This window comes from Mobula hypostoma, chromosome 5 (assembly GCF_963921235.1).
Source record: "Mobula hypostoma chromosome 5, sMobHyp1.1, whole genome shotgun sequence".
In the NCBI taxonomy this organism is placed as follows: Eukaryota; Metazoa; Chordata; class Chondrichthyes; order Myliobatiformes; family Myliobatidae; genus Mobula; species Mobula hypostoma.
Window position 1 is genome coordinate 95,621,732 of NC_086101.1, and position 25,792 is coordinate 95,647,523.

Sequence of the window (25,792 nt, forward strand, 5' to 3'; positions counted from 1 at the left end):
TTACTTTTTGTAGGATTTTCCCTTCAAGGGAATTGGTGTTTCCGTACCAGGCTGCAATGCCCCCAGTGAATATACTCTCCACCACATATCTACAGTATATCAGTTTGTCAAAGTTTTAGATGTTTTGCTGAAACTTGCTGAAGTAGAGGTGCTGCTGTGCATTCTTTTTAATTGCACTTACATGCTGAGCCTAGGGCACGTACTCTGAATGATAACACCAAAGAATTTAAAGTTGCTGACTCTCTCAACCTCTGATCCGCCAATGAGGACTCACCCATGGACCCTGGTTTCTTCCTCGTGAAGTCAATAATCAACTCCTTGGTCTTCCTGACATTGAATGAGAAGTTGATGCTGTGGCACCACTCAGCCTGATTTTCTGCCTCCTTCTTATATGCTGATTCATCACCACCCTTGACACGGCGTATGACAGTGGTGTTGTCAGCAAACTTAAATATGGCATTGGAGCTGTGGTTAGCCTCACAGTCATAAATGTAAAGTGAGTACAGCAGGGGACTAAGCACACAGCCTCGTGGTGTACTCGTGCTGATGGAGATTATAGAAGAGATATTGTTGCCAATCCAAACTGACTGGGGCTGCAGTGCGGAAATTGAGGATCCAATGTAGAAGGAGATATTGAGGCCAGGTCCTGAAGCATATTGATTAGTTTTGAGGGGATGCCAGTATTGAGTGACAAACTGTCACTGATAAAGAGCATCCTGATGTATGCACCTTCGCTGTCCAAACGTTCCAAGGTTGAATGAGCAGCCAGTGTAATGGCATTTGCTGTGGACCTTTTGTGTCAGTAGGCAAATTGGAGCGGATCCAAGTCACGTCTTAGGCAGGAGTTGAAACATTTCATCACCAACCTTTCAAAACACTTCATTATTGTAGATGTAAGTGCTACTGGATGATAGTCTTTGAGGCAGGTTACCATGTTCTTCTGAGGCATCGGTATAATTGAAGCCTGTTTGAAGCAGTTGAGTACCTCAGACTGCAAAAGTGGGAGGTTAAAGATCTCAGTGAGCTCTCCAGCCAGGTGATCAGCACAGGTCTTCAGTATTCCACCAGGTACCCCATCTGGGCTAGATGCTCTCCGTGGGTTCACCCTCCAGAAGGATGCTCGCACATTGGCTTCAGAGACTGATATCACAGTATCATTGGCAACTGAGAATTCGTAATGTTTCCTCGATGTTTTAAAAGTCAAAGCAAGCATGGAAGGCATTCAGCTCATCTGGAAGCAAAGTCCTGTCTCTTGATTTCACTTTGTAAGAGGTGATAGCTTTCAAACTCTACCACAGCTGTCGAGCATCCTTCATTGATTCAAGTTTAGTCTGGACTTGGAACTTTGCTGGTAAGATAGCTTTCTAGCGATCATACCTAGACCACCTGTAACCTTTTTAGTCACCAGACATGAATGCCTGTGATCTGACCCTCAACAGATTGTGGCTCTCATGGTTCATCCATGGATTCTGGTTGGGGAAGACACTGAATGATTTTGTGAGGACACTTTCATCTATGGCTGTGTTTATAAAGTCTGTGACAACCATAGTGTATTCATTCAGATCCACAGATAAATTCTTGAATATGTCCCAGTCCACCAACTCAAAGCAATCGTGTAGCTACTCCTCCACTTTCTGCAACCACCTCTTTATTGTCCTCATCTCTTTAGCTTCTGCCTGCATCCAGGTAGGAGAAAAACAGCCAAGTGATCAGATTTCCTGAAATGCAGTGAGGGCATGGAATGGTAGACATTCCTTATCTTAGAATATAACAGCAGTCTAGTGTGTTGGGACCTCTGGTGCTACAGGTAATATGCTGACAGAAATTGTGCAGGGGTTTCTTCAAACAAGCCTGATTGAATTCCCCAACTATGATATGAAATATGTTGAGATGACTGTTCATGGAACGTCATCATTCAGTATCTCGAGTACTTGGTTATAGTCGACTGCTGGTATGTAAACTTTATTCAGGATTACAAAGGAGAACTCTCTTGGTAAATAGAGTGGTCAGCATTTGATCATTAGGTGCTCGAGATTGGGGAATATGAGGATGATAAAACCACCACAGCCAAGCACCACCAAGAACCACACACCTCCACCTTTTGCCTTTTTTCAATCCACAGTTTAGTCTATCCTGTATATCAAGAAACCATAGCATCTGATCACCAACTCTGGCATACTCTGAGTAAGCCACATCTCAGTAAAACACAGAACACAACAAATTCTCATTTTCCCTCGATACACCAATCTTGCTCTCAAGTCCTCAGTTTTATTCTCCAGTGACTGCACATTTGCTAACAAGATGCTGGGAAGAGGGGGTCTCGGTCCATTGCGTTTCAGCTCGGCTTGGAGTTCCCCCACTCTTGCTTCACTTCTGGCCAAGGCAATATATGTTCGTCCACTTAAAGGTTCCATCACTGTAAAGTCCTTCATGAAATCTGTAGTTTATTAAGTCAATTTAGAAGTACATAAAAGGAAATTCCATAATTACATGTTGCAGATTGCAGTAAGAGTAATTCAAAAGAAGTATATTTGGAAGTTTTGTACATAGCCTGCAGAACATACTGTGGTTCACTGACCCCATCTTGGAATGAATCAATGAAAGACCAGACCCAACAGGATCTACAAACAATTACTGTGCAAATACAAAATTAAATAGAAAATAATAATATTATAAATAAACAAACAAACAAACAAACAAGCAAGCAAGCAATAAATATTGAACATGAGATGAAGCATACTTAAAAGTACGTCTATAGATTGTGGGAACAATGATGGGCCAAGTGAAGTTATCCCTTGTCTTTCAAGAGCTTAATGGTTGAAGGGTAATAACCTGCTGCTGTGAATCCTGTACCTCTTTCCTAATGGCAGCTGTGAGAAGAGAGCATAGCCTGGATGTTGGTGGTCCTTGTGGATGGATGCTGCTTTCCTGCGACAGTGCTCTATGTAGATGTAGAGGGTTTTTTTCCGTGATGGACTGGGCAGTATCCACTAATTTTTGAAGGATTTTCCATTCAGGATCATTGGTGTTTCTATATTGACTGTGATGCAGCCAGTCAATATACTCTCCACCAAACATCTATAGAAGCTTGCCAAAGTTGTGAATGACGTGCTGAATCTTTGTAAATTTCTGGGAAAGTAGAGGTGCTGCTGTGCTTTGTTTGTAATGGCACTTACATGCTGGACCCAGCAAAGCTCCTCTAAACTTATAACACTGAAGAGTTTAAAGTTACTCACCCTCCCCACTTCTGATCCCTAATGAGCACTGGCTCATGGACCTCTAGTTTCCTCCCCCTGAAGTCAATACTCAGCTCCTTGGTCGTGATGATACTGAGTGAGCTGTAACTGTTGTAACACCACTCAGCGAGATATTCAATCTCCTTCCTATATCCTGATTCGCCACCTTTGAAATGGTTCAATAACATATCCATACTTTGCTAATAAATTTACTTTGAACTTAGATCTTTCCTGAGTAAAATGCCCAAGATTCATAAATGATTTTTAATGTGCCCCATTGCTAAGTGATGCTTAATATGGTTCACCATTTCTTTTCTTTAAAGATTAACCAATTCCTGGCACTGAGGTTCAACCTGTCATTGGGGACTGATGTGGAATTCAATGGCGTGAAATCCCTGACCCTTGGCAAGATTACAGGTAAGCTGTGCACAATGATTCTTTCAAAATGACTATTGAATGACCTTGAGTAGTGATGTTTCATAGATAGTCTAATGAACTTTGATATGACAGAAAATGGTATAGATACTACAAAAGCCAAACAGCATTTATGCAGAGAGAAATAGAATTGTCAGGGGCTTGTACTTGTTTAGAAGAATGAGGATGGTGGAATCCCATTGGAACCTATCGAATATTGAAAGGCCTAGAGGGGGTGGATGTGGAGAGGACGTCTCCTATAGTGGGGGAGCCTAGGATCAGATGGCACAGCCTCAGAACAGAAGGATGCCCCTTTAGATCAGAGATGAGGAGGAATTTCTTCAACCAGAAGGTGGTGAATCTGTTAAATCCATAGCTGTGTGGTTGTGGTGGCCAGGTCATATTTAAAGTGGAGTTTGATAGGTTCTTGATTAGTAAGACATCAGTTACAGGGAGAAGGCAGGAGAATGGGGTTGAGGGGATAATAAATCAGCCATGATTGAATGGTGGAGCAGACTCAATTGACTGAATGGCCTAATTCTTCTCCTATGTTCTTATGGTCATGTGATCCTAACTTTTCTGATTGATGACTGTCATCAGGTTGAATCCTGAGAGGAATGATAGAGAAGATGCTGAGAGGTCACTCCCTCAAGCTAAGGCTTTGGATGAGGAAGTTGCTGTTGAAGATGAAAGCGAAGAAATAATTTATACTCAGAGGATTGAAAAACTATTAAATTCTTTAGCTCAGAAAGCCGTTTGTGTTTTGTTATTCAAAGTTATAGTTACCTGATATTTGGACATAGAATTCAGGTGAGGACAATCTAAATCAGGACTGAGGTACTGGATAGCCTATTCCTGCTCCAGTCTCATTTTGCTCTTGTTCTTGTTTGTACACAGCCTGAAGGATTTTGTGACTGCTAGAAAGGTAGGGGAATTGTAAATGCTGTATAATCAGACTTCTGAGAGAAGTTTCAGAGCTCTGTGTCAGACTATTAGTGACCTCTGAATTTAGGGCCACTAGAAAGGATAATGAATCATTTTAGCCAAACATTGTGCTGTTCCACAAGAACCTACTAAACATGAAGTCCAACCTACTGCCAGTTCCCACATCAACTTTTAATGTTAATGATGTATAATCAAATCAGCTAATGGTTGCCCTGTGGATTTTCACTTTAATCATTAGTGGTTTTGGAATTGTTAACAACAAGGTCAAGGGAGTGATGCACACAAACACTGGAGGAACTCAGCAGGCCAGGCAGCATCTTTGAAAACAAATAAACAGTTGATATTTCAGGCCAAGACCCTTCTTCAGGACTGGAAAGGAAGGGTGAAGATGCTAGAATAAGAAGGAGGTAAGGAGGGGAAGGAGGACTAGCTAGAAGGTGAGAGGTGAAGCCAGGTGGTTGGGAAAGGTAAAGGGTGGCGAAGAAGGAATTTGATAGGGGAGCAGAGTGGACCATAGGAGAAAGGGAAGGAGAAGGCACAGCAGAGGTAGTGACAGGCAAGAGAGGGGAAGAGGTAAGAGGCCGGAAAGAGGAATGGAACAAGAAAGAAGGGAAAGGGGAAAAAGTACCCAAAGAAAAAATTGGTGTTGATGCCATCAGGTTGGAGGCTACCTAGACAGAATATAAGGTGTTGACGTTCTACTCTGTGAGTAGCCTCATCATGGCAGAAGAGGGGGCCATGGACTGACCTGTCAGAATGGGAAGGATGATAGGAATTAAAATGGTTGGTCCCTGGGAATTTCTAGTTTTGATGGATGGAGCAGAAATGCTCGATAATGCGGTTATCTACATGTGGGTACGCTCATGGGAGCTTTACAGTGCCTCAAAAGGCTCTGTACAGGCAGAGAACGCTGGATTATCTTCAAAGGGTAAATAATGGATTATGACCTGAGATCCCAGCACATTCCAAAGGCCTTAAACCCTTTTCAAGCATGGTCTCATTCCAACATTGGAAATAATATAGGCTGGAAGCATGACATCGTTTGTAAAACTGCTATGCATGGCTCAAGTTCTCTCCTGATCTCAGTGCTGGCAGGGTGGAGTTGGCACAAGCACCATTATCGGTTTCCTCTGGGTTGTTTGGCTTCTTGCCACATTCTGAGAATGCTAATTGGCTGCTGTAAGTTGGTCCTTGTGTTTGGTAAGGTGCCACAGTAGCATAGCAGTTAGTGCAACACTATCACAGCATGGGGCACCGGAGTTCAGTGTTCAATTCCAACGTCACCAGTAAGGAGTTTGGATGTCCTCTCCATGCAATATGTAGGTTTTCTCTGGGTGCTCCAGTTTCCTCCCACAGTCCAAAGACATGACAGTTGCTAGGTTGTAAATTGTCCTGTGATTAGGCTAGGGTTAAAATTGAGGGTTGCTGGGCAGTGTGGTTTGATAGACTAGTAGGGCCTATACAGCCCTGTAGCTCAACAACTAAATAAATAAGGGAGGTTGTTATTGGGAAGATTGGGAGACTAAGAAAAGGATTAACATAAAGGGGTGACTGATGGTCAGTACAGAATCGATAGGCTGAGTGGCCTGCATTCATGCTGTATCTACCTAAGTTTCATAACATATTTTGGAGTATAGTACACATTGATATCACGGGCAAGGATGCTCACCAATGCCTCTACTTCCTCAGGAGGCTAAAGAAATCCAGCATGTCCTCATCATCTCTCACCAATTTTATTGAATCACTCCAGAAAGCATTCTGCCCGGACGCATCATGGCTTGATATGACAACAGCTCTGCACATGACCACTAGAAACTGCAGAGAGCTGCGGACACAGCTCAGCACATCACAGAAATCTATTTCCCCTCTATGGACTCTGCCTATACTTACTGCTTCCTCAATAAAGCAGCTAACATAATCAAGAACCCCCCCCCCCCACCCTGGACATTCTTCCTTCTCCCCTCTTCCTTTGGGCAGAAGATACAAAAGTCTGAAAACATGTACTACCAGACTCAAAGACAGCTTCTATCCCATTGTTATTAGATTCTTGAACAGACCTCCAGTACAATAAGATTGCCTTTTGGCCTCACAATCACTCAATTATGATCTTGCACTTTATTGTTTACCTGCATTGTGCTCTCTTGGTAGTCTTTACACTTTATTCCGCATTGTTACTGTTTTTCCTTATTCTAGCTCAATGTACTGTGTAATGATTTAACCTATATAATCAAAATGCAGGACAAGGTTTTCACTGTACCTTGGTATATGTGACAATAATAAATCAATACCAACCAATACCAATATCTTGAAAACCTTCACAACCAGTAAGTGATAAAAACCAGCTGGGTCATTGTAGTGGCAGTACTGAAATACGTCTGCTGTCTACACTCATGAAATTACTTTTGCTCTGCAAATATTTTAATGAGATCTCCTGCATCCAAATGAAAGGACAGGTGGTAGTTTGGTTTAACATTGCATCTGAAAGAGGAGCTCTCAAATAGTGCAGTATACCTCTACTTATGTGCTAGACTTGAATCTAAGACTTTCCGGCACAGCAATATTGACTGCAAGCAATTGAGGATGGCTGGTATCACAAGCAGCGCACTGCAAGATCTCAAAAGTCAGAATCTAAATTAACGTCGAGCTAATTGTCATCTGCACAAGAACATATATGGACAGCCATTATGAAAAACCTATCTGCAGCAGCATCACAGACACATAGCCGCAGATAATGAGCATTCACAAGAGAAAAAAAACAAATTACACATAAATAAACACAATTTTTACAAAGAGGAACAGTAGTAGAACAAAATAATACCATATCCATGGTGGTACGGTGATAAAAGTGTGCATAGTGTTGGTACTCTGAGGGAGTTATAAAGGTTATGCACGTCAAATCAAGAACTGAATGATTGAAAGGAAGTAGCTGTTCTTCAGCTTGATCTATTATTGCCTCTAAATTAGAGCAGATGACGGAAACCTTGAGGTCCTAGAGCAGGTCATAGAAGTACAAAGAAGCTCTCGTTGTTTGTAAAAGAAAATTACAAGATTAGTTAAACCATGTAAGTGAAATGAGTTCCATCAAAATGTCCAAATGAATGGCCTCCAACCGAACTGCCAACTGACTTTTCACTCCACAGATGCCACGTGACCCAGTGAGTTCCTCCAGCAGCTCATTATTGCTTAATTAGAATGTTTATAAAAAGAGATAAAATGTTCAAAGCACTCAGTGTCTGGGAAGAGAAGTGGAGTTCACATTTCAGGTTATGGAACTTCAAAAAGCAAGAAAAGAAGTTAGTTTTAAATGCCCAGAGAAAATGGGAAGTGTGGAGAGAGCAAACGGAGTATCTCTGATCAGGTGAGGGCAAGGTTACTGTGAGAATAAGCTGTTGATAAAGCCTTGTGGTTAATGAAGGCAGTGAGATAGATGTTTATAAAATTACGAGAGATATACCCAGCTATAAATCAAGGAAGGTAGTGCACCTGTGGCTGACAAGAGAAATTAGGGATAGTATCAATTCCAAAGAAGAAGCATACAAATTAGCCAGAGAAAGTGGCTCACCTGAGGACTGGGAGAAATTCAGAGTTCAGCAGAGGAGGACAAAGGGCTTAATTAGGAAGGGGAAAAAAGATTATGAGAGAAAACTGGCAGGGAACATAAAAACGGACTGTAAAAGCTTTTATAGATATGTAAAAAGGAAAAGACTGGTAAAGACAAATGTAGGTCCCTTGCAGACAGAAACAGGTGAATTGATTATGGGGAGCAAGGACATGGCAGACCAATTGAATAATTACCTTGGTTCTGTCTTCACTAAGGAGGACATAAATAATCTTCCAGAAATAGTAGGGGACAGAGGGTCCAGTGAGATGGAGGAACTGAGTGAAATACATGTTAGTAGGGAAGTGGTGTTAGGTAAATTGAAGGGATTGAAGGCAGATAAATCCCCAGGGCCAGATGGTCTGCATCCTAGAGTGCTTAAGGAAGTAGCCCAAGAAATAGTGGATGCATTAGTGATAATTTTACAAAACTCGTTAGATTCTGGACTAGTTCCTGAGGATTGGAGGGTGGCTAATGTAACTCCACTTTTTAAAAAAGGAGGGAGAGAGAAACCAGGGAATTTTAGACTGGTTAGCCTAACGTCGGTGGTGGGGAAACTGCTGGAGTCAGTTATCAAGGATGTGATAACAGCACATTTGGAAAGCGGTGAAATGATCGGACAAAGTCAGCATGGATTTGTGAAAGGAAAATCATGTCTGACAAATCTCATAGAATTTTTTGAGGATGTAACTAGTAGAGTGGATGGGGAGAACCAGTGGATGTGGTATATTTGGATTTTCAAAAGGCTTTTGACAAGGTCCCACACAGGAGATTAGTGTGCAAACTTAAAGCACACAGTATTGGGGGTAAGGTATTGGTGTGGGTGGAGAATTGGTTAGCAGACAGGAAGCAAAGAGTGGGAATAAACGGGACCTTTTCAGAATGGCAGGCGGTGATTAGTGGGGTACCGCAAGGCTCAGTGCTGGGACCCCAGTTGTTTACAATATATATTAATGACTTGGATGAGGGAATTAAATGCAGCATCTCCAAGTTTGCGGATGACACGAAGCTGGGTGGCAGTGTTAGCAGTGAGGAGGATGCTAAGAGGATGCAGGGTGACTTGGATAGGTTGGGTGAGTGGGCAAATTCATGGCAGATGCAATTTAATGTGGATAAATGTGAAGTTATCCACTTTGGTGGCAAAAATAGGAAAACTGATTATTATCTGAATGGTGGCCAATTAGGAAAAGGGGAGGTGCAACGAGACCTGGGTGTCATTATACACCAGTCATTGAAAGTGGGCATGCAGGTACAGCAGGCGGTGAAAAAGGCGAATGGTATGCTGGCATTTATAGCGAGAGGATTCGAGTACAGGAGCAGGGAGGTACTACTGCAGTTGTACAAGGCCTTGGTGAGACCACACCTGGAGTATTGTGTGCAGTTTTGGTCCCCTAATCTGAGGAAAGACATCCTTGCCATAGAGGGAGTACAAAGAAGGTTCACCAGATTGATTCCTGGGATGGCAGGACTTTCATATGAAGAAAGACTGGATGAACTGGGCTTGTACTCGTTGGAATTTAGAAGATTGAGGGGGGATCTGATTGAAACATATAAGATCCTAAAGGGATTGGACAGGCTAGATGCAGAAAGATTGTTCCCGATGTTGGGGAAGTCCAGAACGAGGGGCCACAATTTGAGGATAGAGGGGAAGCCTTTTAGGACCGAGATTAGGAAAAACTTCTTCACACAGAGAGTGGTGAATCTGTGGAATTCTCTGCCACAGGAAACAGTTGAGGCCAGTTCATTGGCTATATTTAAGAGGGAGTTAGATATGGCCCTTGTGGCTACGGGGGTCAGGGGGTATGGAGGGAAGGCTGGGGCGGGGTTCTGAGTTGGACGATCAGCCATGATCATAATAAATGGTGGTGCAGGCTCGAAGGGCCGAATGGCCTACTCCTGCACCTATTTTCTATGTTTCTATGTTTCTATAGTCATTTTCCCTAGAGTAGAAATATCTGATACTAGAGGGCATGTATTTAATGAGAAGGGGAAAGTTTAAAGGAGATGTGCAGGGAAAGTATTTGATACAAAGGATAGTGGATGCCAGTGGAATACAGTAGATATGATAATGGCACCGATGAGCCTATGAGACACAAAAATATGCATTGAATGTAGTGATATAGATCATTTAAGACCATAAGACATAGGAGCAGAAATAGGCCTCTTGGCCCATCAAGTCTGCACCACCATTCCATCATGGCCAATTTATTATCTCTCTCAATCCCATTCTCATGCCTTCTTCCCATAATCTTTGCCGCCCTTCTAATCAACAACCTAACAGCCTCTGCTTTAAGTATACGTAATGACTTTGCCTCCACAGCTATTTGTGGCAATGATTTCCACAGATTCACCACTATATGGCTAAAGAATTTCCTCCTCATCTCTCTACTAAACGGACTTCCCCCTATTCTGAGGCTGTGACCTCTGGCCCTAGACTCACCCACTATAGGAAGCATCCCTTCCTCTCAGCTTACACTCTGTCTAGGTGTTCCAGTATTCCATAGGTTGAGTATGATGTTCTCACAAAGGATTATTCCCTTAATGGAGAATGCCTGTGAGTGACTTTGTTAAACATGTGGAGACCGATGCACGGGCAGCCATCACATGATCCTTGGCAGAGTAGGGTCAGGGTCCAGTGACATGGAGTGCAAGACAACAGGGGACCCTTCACTGCAGCAGCCTTCTGCCACCTTCACCGCCATTGTGATGTGTCATCATCTTTCACCTGCTCCACTGTTAAGCACTTGGTAATATTCTATATATGTTCTCTAATTAGTGAAGAATATATGAACCATGTTCTACAAATGGTGAAGAAAAACAGCTCTACAGTGAATGAGATTTAGTATGTCACCAAGATCACTTGCAAATTTCTACAGATTTACTGTGGAGAGCATTCTAATTGGATGCATCACTATGTTGGTTGAACCTGATTGTGTGGTATCTGATACAGTGTAGATACAGTGGATTCCAGCTAATGCAAATGATGCATTTCATGGTATATTTCAATGTATATGTGACAAAAAAGCTAATCCTTACCTTATAATTTAGGCTTAGGCAGAATCAACATGCATTTCTGAAAAATAAATTACTTTTCACAAATGCATCAGAATTTGTTGAGGTTATAAGTGGCAGAAAAATGACAGGAAACCAGTTAGTGGGAGGCATTTGAACTTCTAAACTGCCATTGATAAGAATACATTGAACAATATTAGAGCACACTGGACTGTTGCCAGTATACTGGCATGGATTAAAGAGTGGGTAATGAATAAAAACTGATAGTAGAACTAAGAAGCTCATTTTTTGGATGGGAGTTGCGATTAAGGATGCTGCAGAAAATGGTGTTGAGGCTTCAGCTATTGAAATCTATTTGCGTGGTTTGAATATAGTGGACCATGTGCTTTACATCAGATGGTGCTCGGCAGAATCGACTATAAGGAAGATACAGAGATGCTTCAAGGAGGTATAGTCAGGGTAAATGGCAACAAGGCATATGGAATATAATGTTCAAAGATCAAAAGTACAAAGTAAATTTATCATCAAGGCATATATATATATATATATATATATATTATCAAGGCATATATATATATATATATATATATATATATATGTATATATCACCATATGCTACCCTGAGATTCATTTTCTTGCAGGCATTCAGAGTAAAACAAAAAAAAACAATAGAATTTATGAAAAAAGTACACACAAAGACTGAAAAGCAACTAATATGCAAAAGAAGAAAAACTGTGCAAATGCAGAAGTAAATAAATAATACCAAGAACATGAGTCCCAGATTCACTGAAAATGAGTCCATAGGTTGTGGAATCAGCTTAGTGTTGTGTTGAGTGAAGTTATGCACGCTAATCCAGGAGCCCGATGGTTGAACATGATGGTGTGGCATTTAATACAGTTTAGATACAGTGGATTCCGGTTAATAGGAATCAAGACCAGTACATTTTGGTCCGATTAAACAGCTGCCCCAATTAGCTATAGTTTCATGGAAATAGTTAAAAAAGAGTAAAAAAGACAAAACTAATACTTAACTGAGTAACAAATAGTGTATTTAAATAAAATACAGAACAAATTAGAATACTACCAATACTACTGCGGTACTATAAAACTGTGTATTAGTTCTTAATCATTATCAACAGATGAATTCATCTAGTATACACCACCGTGCTCTTTCAATTGACTGTAAATGAACAAAATCAACGCAGCCACCTAGTGCAGATAATGGAATGCCTTCACGCAATTCTTTCAACAGCAGATTCTGGTTCATTAAGCCATCAGTTAATCAGCGCAACCACTTATTAGGGATCATTTTTAAAGAAGAAAAAGAAATTGAGAAAATACCTGGAGTTCCCTTCATTTATTTGGGGCATTATGCCATTTAATTGTCCACTCCTGCCATTTTGGGAAGGAGGTGAGGAGAAGATGGCGGCCTGATGCTTGTCTTTTTTATACTTTTTAAAACTATTTCCATGAAACTTTGCCTAAATAGGGCAGCCATTTAATTGAACCAAAATATATTAGTTTTGATGTGTCCCAATTAACAGAATCCACTGTATATTCAGGCTAGAAATTGATAGATTGTTTATATCATGATACCAAAAACTAAGGATGAGATAGAAGGTCAAGGTCATCTATGATCTTCTCAAATGTGCCAGCAGGCATGAAGTCTACACAAACAGCTCCTGGTTTTATCATTCATGTTCCTCTGTTCTTTTAAGTACATTCTGAGGAGTTTAAAACAACTCCCTTCAAAGTCAGAGAATCAGATAGATTATTGAGTGAATAATGATACTGTACCCAAGATAGTAAAGTAGATGAGGATGTTTGGAATGGATTTGCTTATTATTGTCACATAAGAACATAAGAAATAGGAGCAGGAGTAGACCATTCAACCCATTGAGTCTGTTCTGCCTTTCAATGGCTAAAGTAGCTCAGCTCCACCTTCATGGCATTTCCTGATAACTCTTAACTCCACTGCTACGCAAAAACTAATCGAACTGTGCTTAAAGTATATTTAGTGATGTGGCCTCTACTGCTTCCCTGGGCAGAGTATTCCACAGATTAACCACTCTTTGGTAAAAGCAGTTTCTCCTCATCTCTATTCCACGTACCAAGATACAGTGAAAATCTTTGTTTTGCATGCCATCCAGATAGATGAAGCCAATGAAGATACATTGAGGTAGTAAACAAGGAAAAGCGGACTGCAGAGTATAGTTTTGCACTTGCACAGCTACTACCAGTAAGATGGTGGTGCTCTCAGATGTAGCAGCTACTCTGGGTCAAATCAAAGGTGTATTTGTTCATCCTGTACATCTCCTTTGTGACTGAAAGTCACTTCTGCACACCTAAAACATCAATTATTGCATGACTATCCCATCAACAAATTGCTCGATAGCGATGCAGCTGGATTTATTGTGTACTGTTGTTGTGTTATCACCCAGATGCATCCAGATAGAATGGTTTCTCTGGTATCTATAAAGAATGATGAGCCTTGTCGGGGACATGTTGAATTTCCCTACCCTTCTGAGGAAGTGTGTTTTTTTCAAAGTTCAAAGTAAAATGTATTATCGGAGTACATACATGTCACTACAAAAACCCTGAGATTCTTTTTTCTGTGTGTGTACTTAGCAAATCTGCAGAACAGTAATTGTAAACAGAATCTGTAAACTGTAAACGTCAGGAACTATAAACTGTAAACAAACTATAAATGCAGATAATAAATAAATAGCAATAAATAATAGGCAAGAAATAACCAGATAAAAGTGTCCTTAAATGAGTGTAGTTATCCCCTTTTGTTCAAGAGAGCTTGATGGTTGAACCTGGTGGTGTGAGTCCTGAGGCTGTTGTACCTTCTACCTGATGGCAGCAGTGAGAAAAGTGAATGACCTGGGTGGTGAGGATCTCTGATGATGGATGCTGCTTTTCTACGGCAATGTTTCATGTAGATATACTCATCATTTGGGAGGGTTTTACCCATGATGTACTGGGTGAATCCACTACCTACTTCAGAATTTTTCACTCAAAGGCATTGGTGTTCCCATACTGGGCCATAATGCAGCCAGTCAGCACACTTTCCACCACACATCTATAGAAGTTTGCCAAGTTTTGTGATGACCTGCCAGATCTCTGCAGACTCCTGAGGAAGTAGAAGCACTGTTGTGCATTCTTGGCAATTATATTTAGATGATGGGCGAAGGACAGGTCCTCTGAGATAGTGACACACAGGAGTTTAAAGTTACTGACCCTGTCCACCTCTGATCCTTCAATGATTACCGGCTTATTGACCTCTAGTTTCTCTCGCCTGAAGTCTACTTTCATGCCTTATTGGCATTGAGAGAGAGGTTGTTGTTATTACAGCACTCAGCCAAGTTTTCAATCTCCCTCCTGTATGCTGATTCATCACCCCCTTTGATACAGTCCACAACAGTGGTGTTGGAGCTGTACTTAGCCACACAGACATAAATATAAAGCGAGTAGAGCAGGGGGTGAAGTACACATCCCTATGGTGCTCTTGTGCTGAGGGAGACTATGGAGGAAATGTTTTTGCCAATCCAAACTGACTGGGGTCTACAAGTGAGGAAATCCAGGATCCAATTGCACACAGGGGCATTGAGGCCCAGGACTTGGAGATTACTGATTAGTTTTGGAGGACCAGGTCTTAGGGGTTTTTTGGCAATAACATATATGTAGTTGGACCAGGACAAATTGTTAGTGATACTTAGATTAGAAACTTGAAGATCTCAGTCTCAACCTTCATTAACATAATAACTTGGATGCCAGGCAATGGAACAATAGTTAACGAAGAGTGAAATTCCCAGCAAATGCTACACAATAGTCAGTTATGCATGTTACTCCCCTAAATACACCAAAGGCATGCAATAATAGCTCGGCCTGTCCATTAGCTTATGTTTTGATTTAATGTTTTATTAAATTAATGTAACTAAATCCTACCTAAGAAACTAAATGCCAGACATTGATTCAAAATAGTCAACCAACACTTTAAGTGTAAAGCAGAACTATCTATTGTCTGGACAAATCATATACAGTACATACAAAATAGATAATAAGACCTTAAGACATAGGAGCAGAAATAGGCGAATCGGCCCATCGAATTTGCTCTGCCATTCCATCATGGCTGATTTATTATCCCTCTCAAATCCATTTCCTGCTTCTCCCCATAATCTTTGATGCACTGACTAGTCAAGAAACTATCAACCTCTGCTTTAAATACATCCAATGACTTGGCCTCCTTAGCCATATGTATCAATGAACTCCACAAATTCACCACCCTCTGGCTAAAGAAATTCCTGCTTATCTCTACTCTACAGAGCCATCCTTGCATTCTAAGGCTGTGTCCTCTGGTCCTAGTCTTCCCACTACAGGAAACATCCTCTCCACATCCACACTATCTACAGTAGGCTTTTCAGTATTGGATAGGTTTCAATGAGATCCCCTCTCATTCTTCTAAACTCCAGCAAGTACCGGCCCAGAGAAATCAATGCACTTCATACAGTTTGTTAACCTTTTCATTCCCAGGATCAATCTCGTGAGCCTCCCCTGAAGCTTTTCCATTGCCAGCACATTTTTTCTCAGATAACGAGGAGGAATGCAACGCTTCCAGTATTTTTGCATTCCAGAATGTGAGAGATTAGAGTGATATGTTAAATATAGAGTAAGAACCATTTATTATCTGCTAGCTATCTTTAGGTATTATTGACAAAGTGGGAACGCTCTGCAGCTAAATGCTAATGAACACTTTGATGAATATACAATTAAGTGGTTACAATCCATGAATAATTGATGACTATCATCGGTGCATTTGGAAATGAATTACCAGCCACTGATGCAGTGTTCAGTGCTGAGGAATAAGGACAGTGACAAACTCTACATCATTAACCATTATTCAAACTCCGCACGGCTAGTGGTAGGTTAGAGAAGCAACTTTTACAAAACAGTGTTATTGCTATTAACAAAGCAATTGGGAAAGTATTATTGAAGAATAATATTATATTCACAAGAAGCATATCAATGCATTATGATACATAAGTTGCGCAATTAGCAGAATTTTTTGAAATACCATTAATAGAAGCCAGGTTGTAATGTTTATCTCTTGACCTACTTTCAGTAGCCATTTTATTAGGTAACTCTTGTCCCTAATAAAGTGTCCACTGAGTGTATGGTTTGTGGTAGAGGTGCTCTTCTGCACACCACTGTTGTAAGGTGTGGATATTTGATTTAATATTGCCCTCCTGTCAGCTTGAACCAGCCCGGCCATTCTTCTTTTACCTCTTTCATTAACAAGGCATATTCACCCACAGGACTGCCACACACTGGGTGTTTTATTTGTTTTTCACACTATTCTCTATAACCTCTAAAGTCTGTTGTGCATGAAAATCCCAGGAGATCAGCAGTTTCTGAAATACTCAAACCACCCCATCTGGCACCAACAATCATTTCAGTCAAATTCAGTTAGATCACATTTTCTCCCCATTCTGATATTTGGTCTGAAAACCAACTGGACTTCTTGATGATGTCTGCATGCTTTTATGCATTGGGTTGCTGCCACATGATTGGCTAATTAGAAATATGATTTAATGTGTAGGTGTACCTAACAAAGTGACCACTGAGTTTATTTTTTTTAATCTTTGCATTGTTCTGCATTTCCAAACAAATTTAAGAGGTAAATTGACCAATGAAGTTTTTTTTCGCTTGATGTATGCTGATGTTACAAAATGAACGTTTATTGTGAATTGCTGAATATTCCTTAAATGATTGTATGTAAACCAGGTGGTTTTCCAGATGTTTTATTGATTTAGATTGCTTAATATTGTCACGTGTATTGAGATACAGTGAAAAGCTTTTGCTTCACCTGTTATTAAGTTTAGGTTTAAGTTTATTATAATCTGACAACCCTGTGAAACAGTGCTTCTCCAGACCACAGTGCACCCACAAAGCATATATGACTCACAGCACACACACCAAAATATTACCATAAAATAAAATAGAAAATAGTAAACAGTAAACAGTACAGTAAATTATAAAAAGTTCACTGTTCTCAGTGGTGGTAGAGTCTGACAACCTGAGGGAAGAAGCTGTTACCCAGTCTGGCAGTCCTAGTCCTGATGCTCCTGTACCTCCTCCCTGATGGTAGTAGGAGAAATGAATTGTGGGATGGGTGGTAGGGATCCTCAATGCTTCAGGCCCGTTGTCTGCAACGCTCCGTTCAATGTCAGCAATAGGGTGAAGGAGACCCCGCTGATCTTCTCAGCAGATTTTACTCTCCTCAGTAGCATCTTGCGGCCAGATGCCTTACAGCTTCTGTACCACACAATGATGCAGCCAGACAGGACACTCAATGGTGCTCCTGTAGAAAGTTGTTAGAAAAGGAGTGGGAAGACTTGCATGCCTGGATCTCCTCAAGAAAGTGTAGGTGCTGTTATGTCTTCTTAATTAATATGGATGTGTTGTATGTCCTGGTTAGATTGTCACAACAGAATTCTGTGCTCCTCATTCTCTCCACAGCAGAGCCACTGTTGTGCAATTGAGAGTGGTTGACATCCACCTTCTTGAAGTCCACAATCATCTCTTTTGTATTGTCCATGTTGAAACTGAGGTTGTTGCTCTTACACCATTTGACATGTCTCTATCTCCTTTCAATATGCCATCTCAGCATTGTTGCTGATGAGGCAAACCACTGTTGTAAAATCAGTGAACTTAACACGGTTTGAGCTGAATCTGGCAGTGCGGTCGTGAGTCAGCAGTGGGGGTGGGAGGGTACCAGTGCTCAGCATGATGGAGCTTGTGATGTTGCTGCCAACTTGGACTGACTGGGGTCTTTCCATCAAGAAGTCCAAGGTCCAGTTACAAAGCGGGCTGGCGTGTCCCAGCGAGGACAGTCTACCCACCAGCCTCTGAGGGATGACAGTTTGTGTGCTACTGAGATATCCGGAGACATATCCTACATAGCTGGGTTAAAGAGCCTGTGCCCCTTCTGTATGACTTATGACATTGTGACATTGAAGTAGTAAAAAGAACAATAGAATACAGAATATAGTTAGAAACATGAGGGATTTTGCAGATGCTGTAAAAATTCAAAATAAGACACAAAATGCTAGAAGAACTCAGCAGATCAAGCAGTATCTATGGAAAGGAATAAACAGATGCCATCTCCACATGCAAATTGTCAAGATCCCTCAGGGTCTTCTGGAGAAACTCAGCAGGTTCCAATGGAAGGTCCTGGAAATTGTTTGTTGCTCCATATTCCAGCATTTGCAGTGTCCCCTCAGATTCTTGTGTGTTTCAATAAAGTCCCCTCTAAATCTGAGCAAATACATTGTTCTAAAATTCACTATCCTCACATTAGTTACATACTATGTTTTATGATTGTGGCCTTCGGTTCTGTACAGGGAAATATTATCCCTGCATCTACCCTGCCAAGACTGTAAGAGTATTTTACATTATAGGAATTTTGGATTAGGGCCCAGATTGGTGTTTTTATTGTGTTCTTGCTTGTATTTATTTTTATTCAGAGATACTGTGAGAAATGGGCCCTTCTGGCCCTTTGAGCTGCGCCACCAACAACTCCCAATTTATGACCAATTAACCTACTGACTGGTACATCTTTAGACTGTGCGAAGAAGCTGAAGCCCCCAGAGGAAACACACGCATTCCACGGGGAGGACATACAAACTCCTTACAGAGGATGCTGGTATTGAACCCCATACTCCGACGCCCTGTGCTGTACGCTACTGTGGTGCCCCAATAACCGCCTATGGTTGTATGCCCATATATCTACCTATAAAATTTAGTAACATAGAAACATAGAAAATAGGTGCAGGAGTAGGCCATTCGGCCCTTGGAGCCTGCACCGCCATTTATTATGATCATGGCTGATCCTCCAACTCAGAACCCCGCCCCAGCCTTCCCTCCATACCCCCTGACCCCCGTAGCCACAAGGGCCATATCTAACTCCCTCTTAAATATAGCCAATGAACTGGCCTCAACTGTTTTCCTGCGGCAGAGAATTCCACAGATTCACCACTCTCTGTGTGAAGAAGTTTTTCCTAATCTCAGTCCTAAAAGGCTTCCCCTCTATCCTCAAACTGTGGCCCCTCGTTCTGGACTTCCCCAATATCGGGAACAATCTTCCTGTATCTAGCCTGTCCAATCCCTTTAGGATCTTATACGCTTCAATCAGATCCCCCCTCAATCTTCTAAATTCCAATGAGTACAAGCCCAGTTCATCCAGTCTTTCTTCATATGAAAGTCCTGCCATCCCAGGAACCAATCTGGTGAACCTTCTTTGTACTCCCTCTATGGCAAAGATGTCTTTCCTCAGATTAGGGGAGCAAAACTGCACACAATACTCCAGGTGTGGTCTCACCAAGGCCTTGTACAACTGCAGTAGTACCTCCCTGCTCCTGTACTCGAATCCTCTCGCTATAAATGCCAGCATACCATTCGCCTTTTTCACCGCCTGCTGTACCTGCATGCCCACTTTCAATGACTGGTGTATAATGACACCCAGGTCTCGTTGCACCTCCCCTTTTCCTAATCGGCCACCATTCAGATAATAATCTGTTTTCCTATTTTTGCCACCAAAGTGGATAACTTCACATTTATCCACATTAAATTGCATCTGCCATGAATTTGCCCACTCACCCAACCTATCCAAGTCACCCTGCATCCTCTTAGCATCCTCCTCACTGCTAACACTGCCGCCCAGCTTCGTGTCATCCGCAAACTTGGAGATGCTGCATTTAATTCCCTCATCCAAGTCATTAATATATATTGTAAACAACTGGGGTCCCAGCACTGAGCCTTGCGGTACCCCACTAATCTCCGCCTGCCATTCTGAAAAGGTCTCGTTTATTCCCACTCTTTGCTTCCTGTCTGCTAACCAATTCTCCACCCACACCAATATCTTACCCCCAATACCGTGTACTTTAAGTTTGCACACTAATCTCCTGTGTGGGACCTTGTCAAAAGCCTTTTGAAAATCCAAATATACCACATCCACTGGTTCTCCCCATCCACTCTACTAGTTACATCCTCAAAAAATTCTGAGATTCGTCAGACATGATTTTCCTTTCACAAATCCATGCTGACTTTGTCCGATCATTTCACCGCTTTCCAAATGTGCTGTTATCACATCCTTGATAACTGACTCCAGCAGTTTCCCCACCACCGACGTTAGGCTAACCGGTCTATAATTCCCTGGTTTCTCTCTCCCTCCTTTTTTAAAAAGTGGAGTTACATTAGCCACCCTCCAATCCTCAGGAACTAGTCCAGAATCTAACGAGTTTTGAAAAATTATCACTAATGCATCCACTATTTCTTGGGCTACTTCCTTAAGCACTCTAGGATGCAGACCATCTGGCCCTGGGGATTTATCTGCCTTCAATCCCTTCAATTTACCTAACACCACTTCCCTACTAATATGTATTTCGCTCAGTTCCTCCATCTCACTGGACCCTCTGTCCCCTACTATTTCTGGAAGATTATTTATGTCCTCCTTAGTGAAGACAGACCAAAGTAATTATTCAATTGGTCTGCCATGTCCTTGCTCCCCATAATCAATTCACCTGTTTCTGTCTGCAAGGGACCTACATTTGCCTTTACCAGTCTTTTCCTTTTTACATATCTATAAAAGCTTTTACAGTCCGTTTTTATGTTCCCTGCCAGTTTTCTCTCATAATCTTTTTTCCCCTTCCTAATTAAGCCCTTTGTCCTCCTCTGCTGAACTCTGAATTTCTCCCAGTCCTCAGGTGAGCCACTTTCTCTGGCTAATTTGTATGCTTCTTCTTTGGAATTGATACTATCCCTAATTTCTCTTGTCAGCCACGGGTGCACTACCTTCCTTGATTTATTCTTTTGCCAAACTGGGATGAACAATTGTTGTAGTTCATCCATGCAACCTTTAAATGCTTGCCATTGCATATCCACCGTCAATCCTTTAAGTGTCATTTGCCAGTCTATCTTAGCTAATTCATGTCTCATACCTTCAAAGTTACCCCTCTTTAAGTTCAGAACCTTTGTTTCTGAATTAACTATGTCACTCTCCATCTTAATGAAGAATTCCACCATATTATGGTCACTCTTACCCAAGGGGCCTCTCACGACAAGATTGCTAATTAACCCTTCCTCATTGCTCAAAACCCAGTCCAGAATAGCCTGCTCTCTAGTTGGTTCCTCGACATGTTGGTTCAAAAAACCATCCCGCATACATTCCAATAAATCCTCTTCCTCAGCACCTTTACCAACTTGGTTCACCCAATCTACATGTAGATTGAAGTCACCCATTTATAACTGCTGTTCCTTTATTGCACACATTTCTAATTTCCTGTTTAATACCATCTCCGACCTCACTACTACTGTTAGGTGGCCTGTACACAACTCCCACCAGCGTCTTCTGCCCCTTAGTGTTACGCAGCTCTACCCATATCGATTCCACATCTTCCCGGCTTATGTCCTTCCTTTCTATTGCGTTAATCTCTTCTTTAACCAGCAACGCCACCCCACCTCCCCTTCCTTCATGTCTATCCCTCCTGAATATTGAATATCCCTGAACGTTGAGCTCCCATCCCTGGTCACCCTGGAGCCATGTCTCTGTGATCCCAACTATATCATAATCATTAATAACAATCTGCACTTTCAATTCATCCACCTTATTACGAATGCTCCTTGCATTGACACATAAAGCCTTCAGGCGCTCTTTTACAACTCTCTTAGCCCTTATACAATTATGTTGAAAAGTGGCCCTTTTTAATGCTTGCCCTGGATTTGTCGGCCTGCCACTTTTACTTTTCTCCTTAGTACTTTCTCGTTAGTATACTTGGTTTTATATTTCTGTAGTTTTGTTATCTGCAGAGTTAAAGTGTGATTCAGTCAGTATTTGCTAAAGAGGTTTCTTATCTAAACCAGACCAAACAGGCTTGCAGGATAAAAGGAAACACGTGCCCATCTTTCTTTGTTATAGCCAGTTAGTTACAGTAGTTACAGCCAATTAGTTAAAGCCTGTTATAGCCAATTACATTTACAGTTAGTTATAATTACAGTTCATTTGTTACTTCTCTACTTCTGGAGCAGACTGAACCTGTTTGACCTCTAGTAATGATGAACGCCAATAAAATGGCACAAAATTTGCACCTCATTCTTGACTTCTGAAGAACATGATCTCCAGATCAAACAGGAAGTAGGAGCAGGGGTAGACCATTTGGCTCCTCAGGCCTGTCTCATGATTCAATATTCACACAGCTGATCTATGCTGATCACTTTGCTTCTTCTGTACCAGTTCCCTGTAGCCCTCGATTCTGCAATATTTCAAAACCCAACCTCACCTACAATATTTCTAACAATCTAGTCACCACAACCTTCTAGTCTGAAGAATTCCAGTGATTCATTACCCAATGTGAAAAGTTTTGTACCTATGACCTCTTGTTCGAGACTCTCCACTGGTGGAGTCATCTCAGCTTTTACCCTGTGATGACCTCATAAGATCCTATAACTTCCAAAATGGTTGTCAATAATTCTGCAAAGCTCTATAAAATAAGTTACCTGGAAAGATTCAATAGTCATAGTCATAGTAGTCATACTTTATTGATCCCGGGGGAAATTGTTTTTTGTTACAGTTGCACCATAAATAATAAATAGTAATAAAACCATAAATAGTTAAATAGTAATATGTAAATTATTCCAGGAAATAAGTCCAGGACCAGCCTATTGGCTCAGGGTGTCTGACCCTCCAAGGGAGGAGTTGTAAAGTTTGATGGCCACAGGCAGGAATGACTTCCTATAACATTCTGTGTTGCATCTCGGAGGAATGAGTCTCTGGCTGAATGTACTCCTGTGCCCAACCAGTACATTATGTAGTGGATGGGAGACATTGTCCAAGATGGCATGCAACTTGCACAGCATCCTCTTTTCAGACACCACCATCAGAGAGTCCAGTTCCATCCCCACAACATCACTGGCCTTACGAATGAGTTTGTTGATTCTGTTGGTGTCTGCTACCCTCAGCCTGCTGCCCCAGCACACAACAGCAAACCATAGGCTCGTAATGAGTTAGCTATTACTGGGAATACAAACTAACAGCAACATAACTCTACAATGCATGGGAATAATGACAAAAAGGCCATTACCATTAAATAAATGGGTCTAGGATAGATGCATATGATTCAGGTAAACACAAAAAACATAAAGGTTTGAATGTTTCTTCTAATGGAAAATAAGACTATTACCTGTATGAACACTAATGGACATCCATGCAAATTTACTGTTTGCGAAAATGATGCTGGAGTCTGTATAAGGCTTATGCTAAGCCAATGGGAAATAATAAAGTAGTGGGGGAGGTAGTGGGTGGAAGTGTTGATCAGTCTTACTGCTGGGGATAGTAACTGTTTTTGAGTCTGGTGGTCCTGGCGTGGATGCCACAAAACCTCCTTCCTGATCGGACTGGGGCAATCGGTCCATGAGCAGGGTGGGTGGAATTCTTCATGATGTTATCGGCCCTCCTCTGAGACATAGAAAGGTTAAATAGATTAAGATTTCACGCCCTGGCATGCAGGGGAATGAGTGGAAATCTTATGGAGGTGTACAAAATTGTGTGGAGTATAGATAGGCTGAATACATACAAGCAATTTCCCATCAGCCTGAGTGAGACTAGAACCAGAGGTCATAGGCTTCAGGTGAAAGGTGAAGGTGAAAGGTGAGAGAGCTTATTCACTCAGGGGGTGCTCAAGTGTGGAACCAGCTGCCAGTGGAAGTGGTAGATGCTGGTTCAATTGTAACTTCTAAGAGAAGTTTGGATAGGTACAATATGCGGATGGGAAGGGTGTGGAGCTAAATGCACCTGGTGCAGGTAGATGGTACTAGGCTGATCAGATTAGAATAGATCAGATGGGCCAAACAGCCTGTTTATGTGCTGTTGTAGTCTATGGCGCTATTACTCACAGTCTCTCTCTTGACAGAACATCCTTCTCAGGATACCATTACCCTGTTTGGTTTTAGTATAACAGTTCATTTTTTGTTGGTCTGCTATAATCTTTGGTATGGTTATTGAAGAGTTGTGAGAATGTTAATGGAAATCATTGGCCTTGAGTTCTAGGAATGGGGTGAGCAGGTTAGGATTTTATTCCTTTGAGCAGGTAGACTGATGAGTAAGCTTATAGATGTGTATAACATCACGAGGGGCATAGATAGGGTGAACATACAATCCTTCTCCCAGAGATGGGAAATCACAAACTAGAAGGCACAGGTTTAGACCATAAGACCTAGGAACAGAATTAGGCTATTCTGTCCTTAGAGTTTGCTCTGCTATTCATTCATGGCTGACTTTATTCAGTCCATTCATCTACCTTCTCCAATTAATCATGAACTCACTTACCAATTAAGAACTTTGATTAAGGAGAGAGAGAGAGAAAAGATTTAAAAGAAATCCAAGGTGCTGCTTTTTGTGGTGTGTACATATGGAACACGCTATCAGAGGAAGTTGTTCAGGCAAGTACAACAGCAACACTTAAAAGACAGGTAGACAGATACATGAATAGGAAAGGTTTAGGGAGATTTTGTCACAAGATGAGTAAATGGAACTAAATTAGGTGGGCATCTTTGTCAACGTGAACGGATTGGCACGAATGCTCTGTTTCTGTACTGTATTACTCTGTGCCTCTGTAACCATTCCATTCTTAATCAACTGGTTAACTAAGTGAGTAACATACCTCACTGGTTTCTTACCTGTGCAGCATTAGTCAGTAAATTCCCTTTAATGGTTCCTCATCCTGCTTCTCAATCATTACCTCAGAAAACTGAACATAATATAAATATGAGCTGAAAATACATCAGCAAATCTTTAAAAGCTTGTTCACGATGTACAATGTAAGATGATAAAACATAGGAACAGAATTAGGCCAATTGGCCCATCAAGTCTACTCTGCTCATCAATCATGCTTGATTTATTATTCCTTTCAACTTTGTTCTCCTGCCTCCACTCCTCCCCCGTAACCTTTGGCTCCCTTACTAATCATTAACCTATCAACCTTCACTTTAAATATACCCAATGCTTGGCTCCACTGCCATTTGTGGCAATGAATTCCACAGATTCACTACCCTCTGGCTGAATAAGTTCCTCTTGCTCTAAAGAAACGTCTTTATAATCAGAGGCTGTATCCTTTGGTCCTAGACTCCACTCTATCCAGGCCTTTCAAAATTCAGTCGGTTTCAATGCGATCTCCCTCATAATTCGAAACTCCAGCCATTCCAAGGCCCAGAGTCATCAAATACACCATGTTAACCCTTTAATTTCTGGGACCATCCTAGTGAAACTTCTCTGGACCCTCACCAATGCAAGCACAACCTTTCTTAGATAGGGGGCCAAAAATTGCTCACAATTCTCTAAGTGAGGCCTGACCAATGCCTTATAAAGACACAGCAACATGGCAATTGTAAGCTCTGGATGATGCAACTGTGGAAGCTGTAGTAAGGCAAAGGTTAAAGAGAACATCAGGCAAGAATGACTGCAGCAGTGTGTAGTCAAACCTCGACAAGGGAGACCTTTGAAGTGAGACCGCGGAACCCAAACTTGCCCATT

General features: G+C 41.5%; 1 protein-coding gene across 1 annotated transcript in view; it reads left to right on the top strand.

The window, feature by feature from the left end:
* Positions 1-25,792, top strand: part of LOC134346865 (contactin-associated protein-like 5) — a 1,591,243-nt gene that overhangs the window by 1,495,612 nt on the left and 69,839 nt on the right. Inside the window, exon 21 of the mRNA XM_063048670.1 lies at positions 3,560-3,653. Coding sequence (XP_062904740.1) covers positions 3,560-3,653 — 94 coding nt within the window. The remainder of the gene's footprint in view (positions 1-3,559; positions 3,654-25,792) is intronic.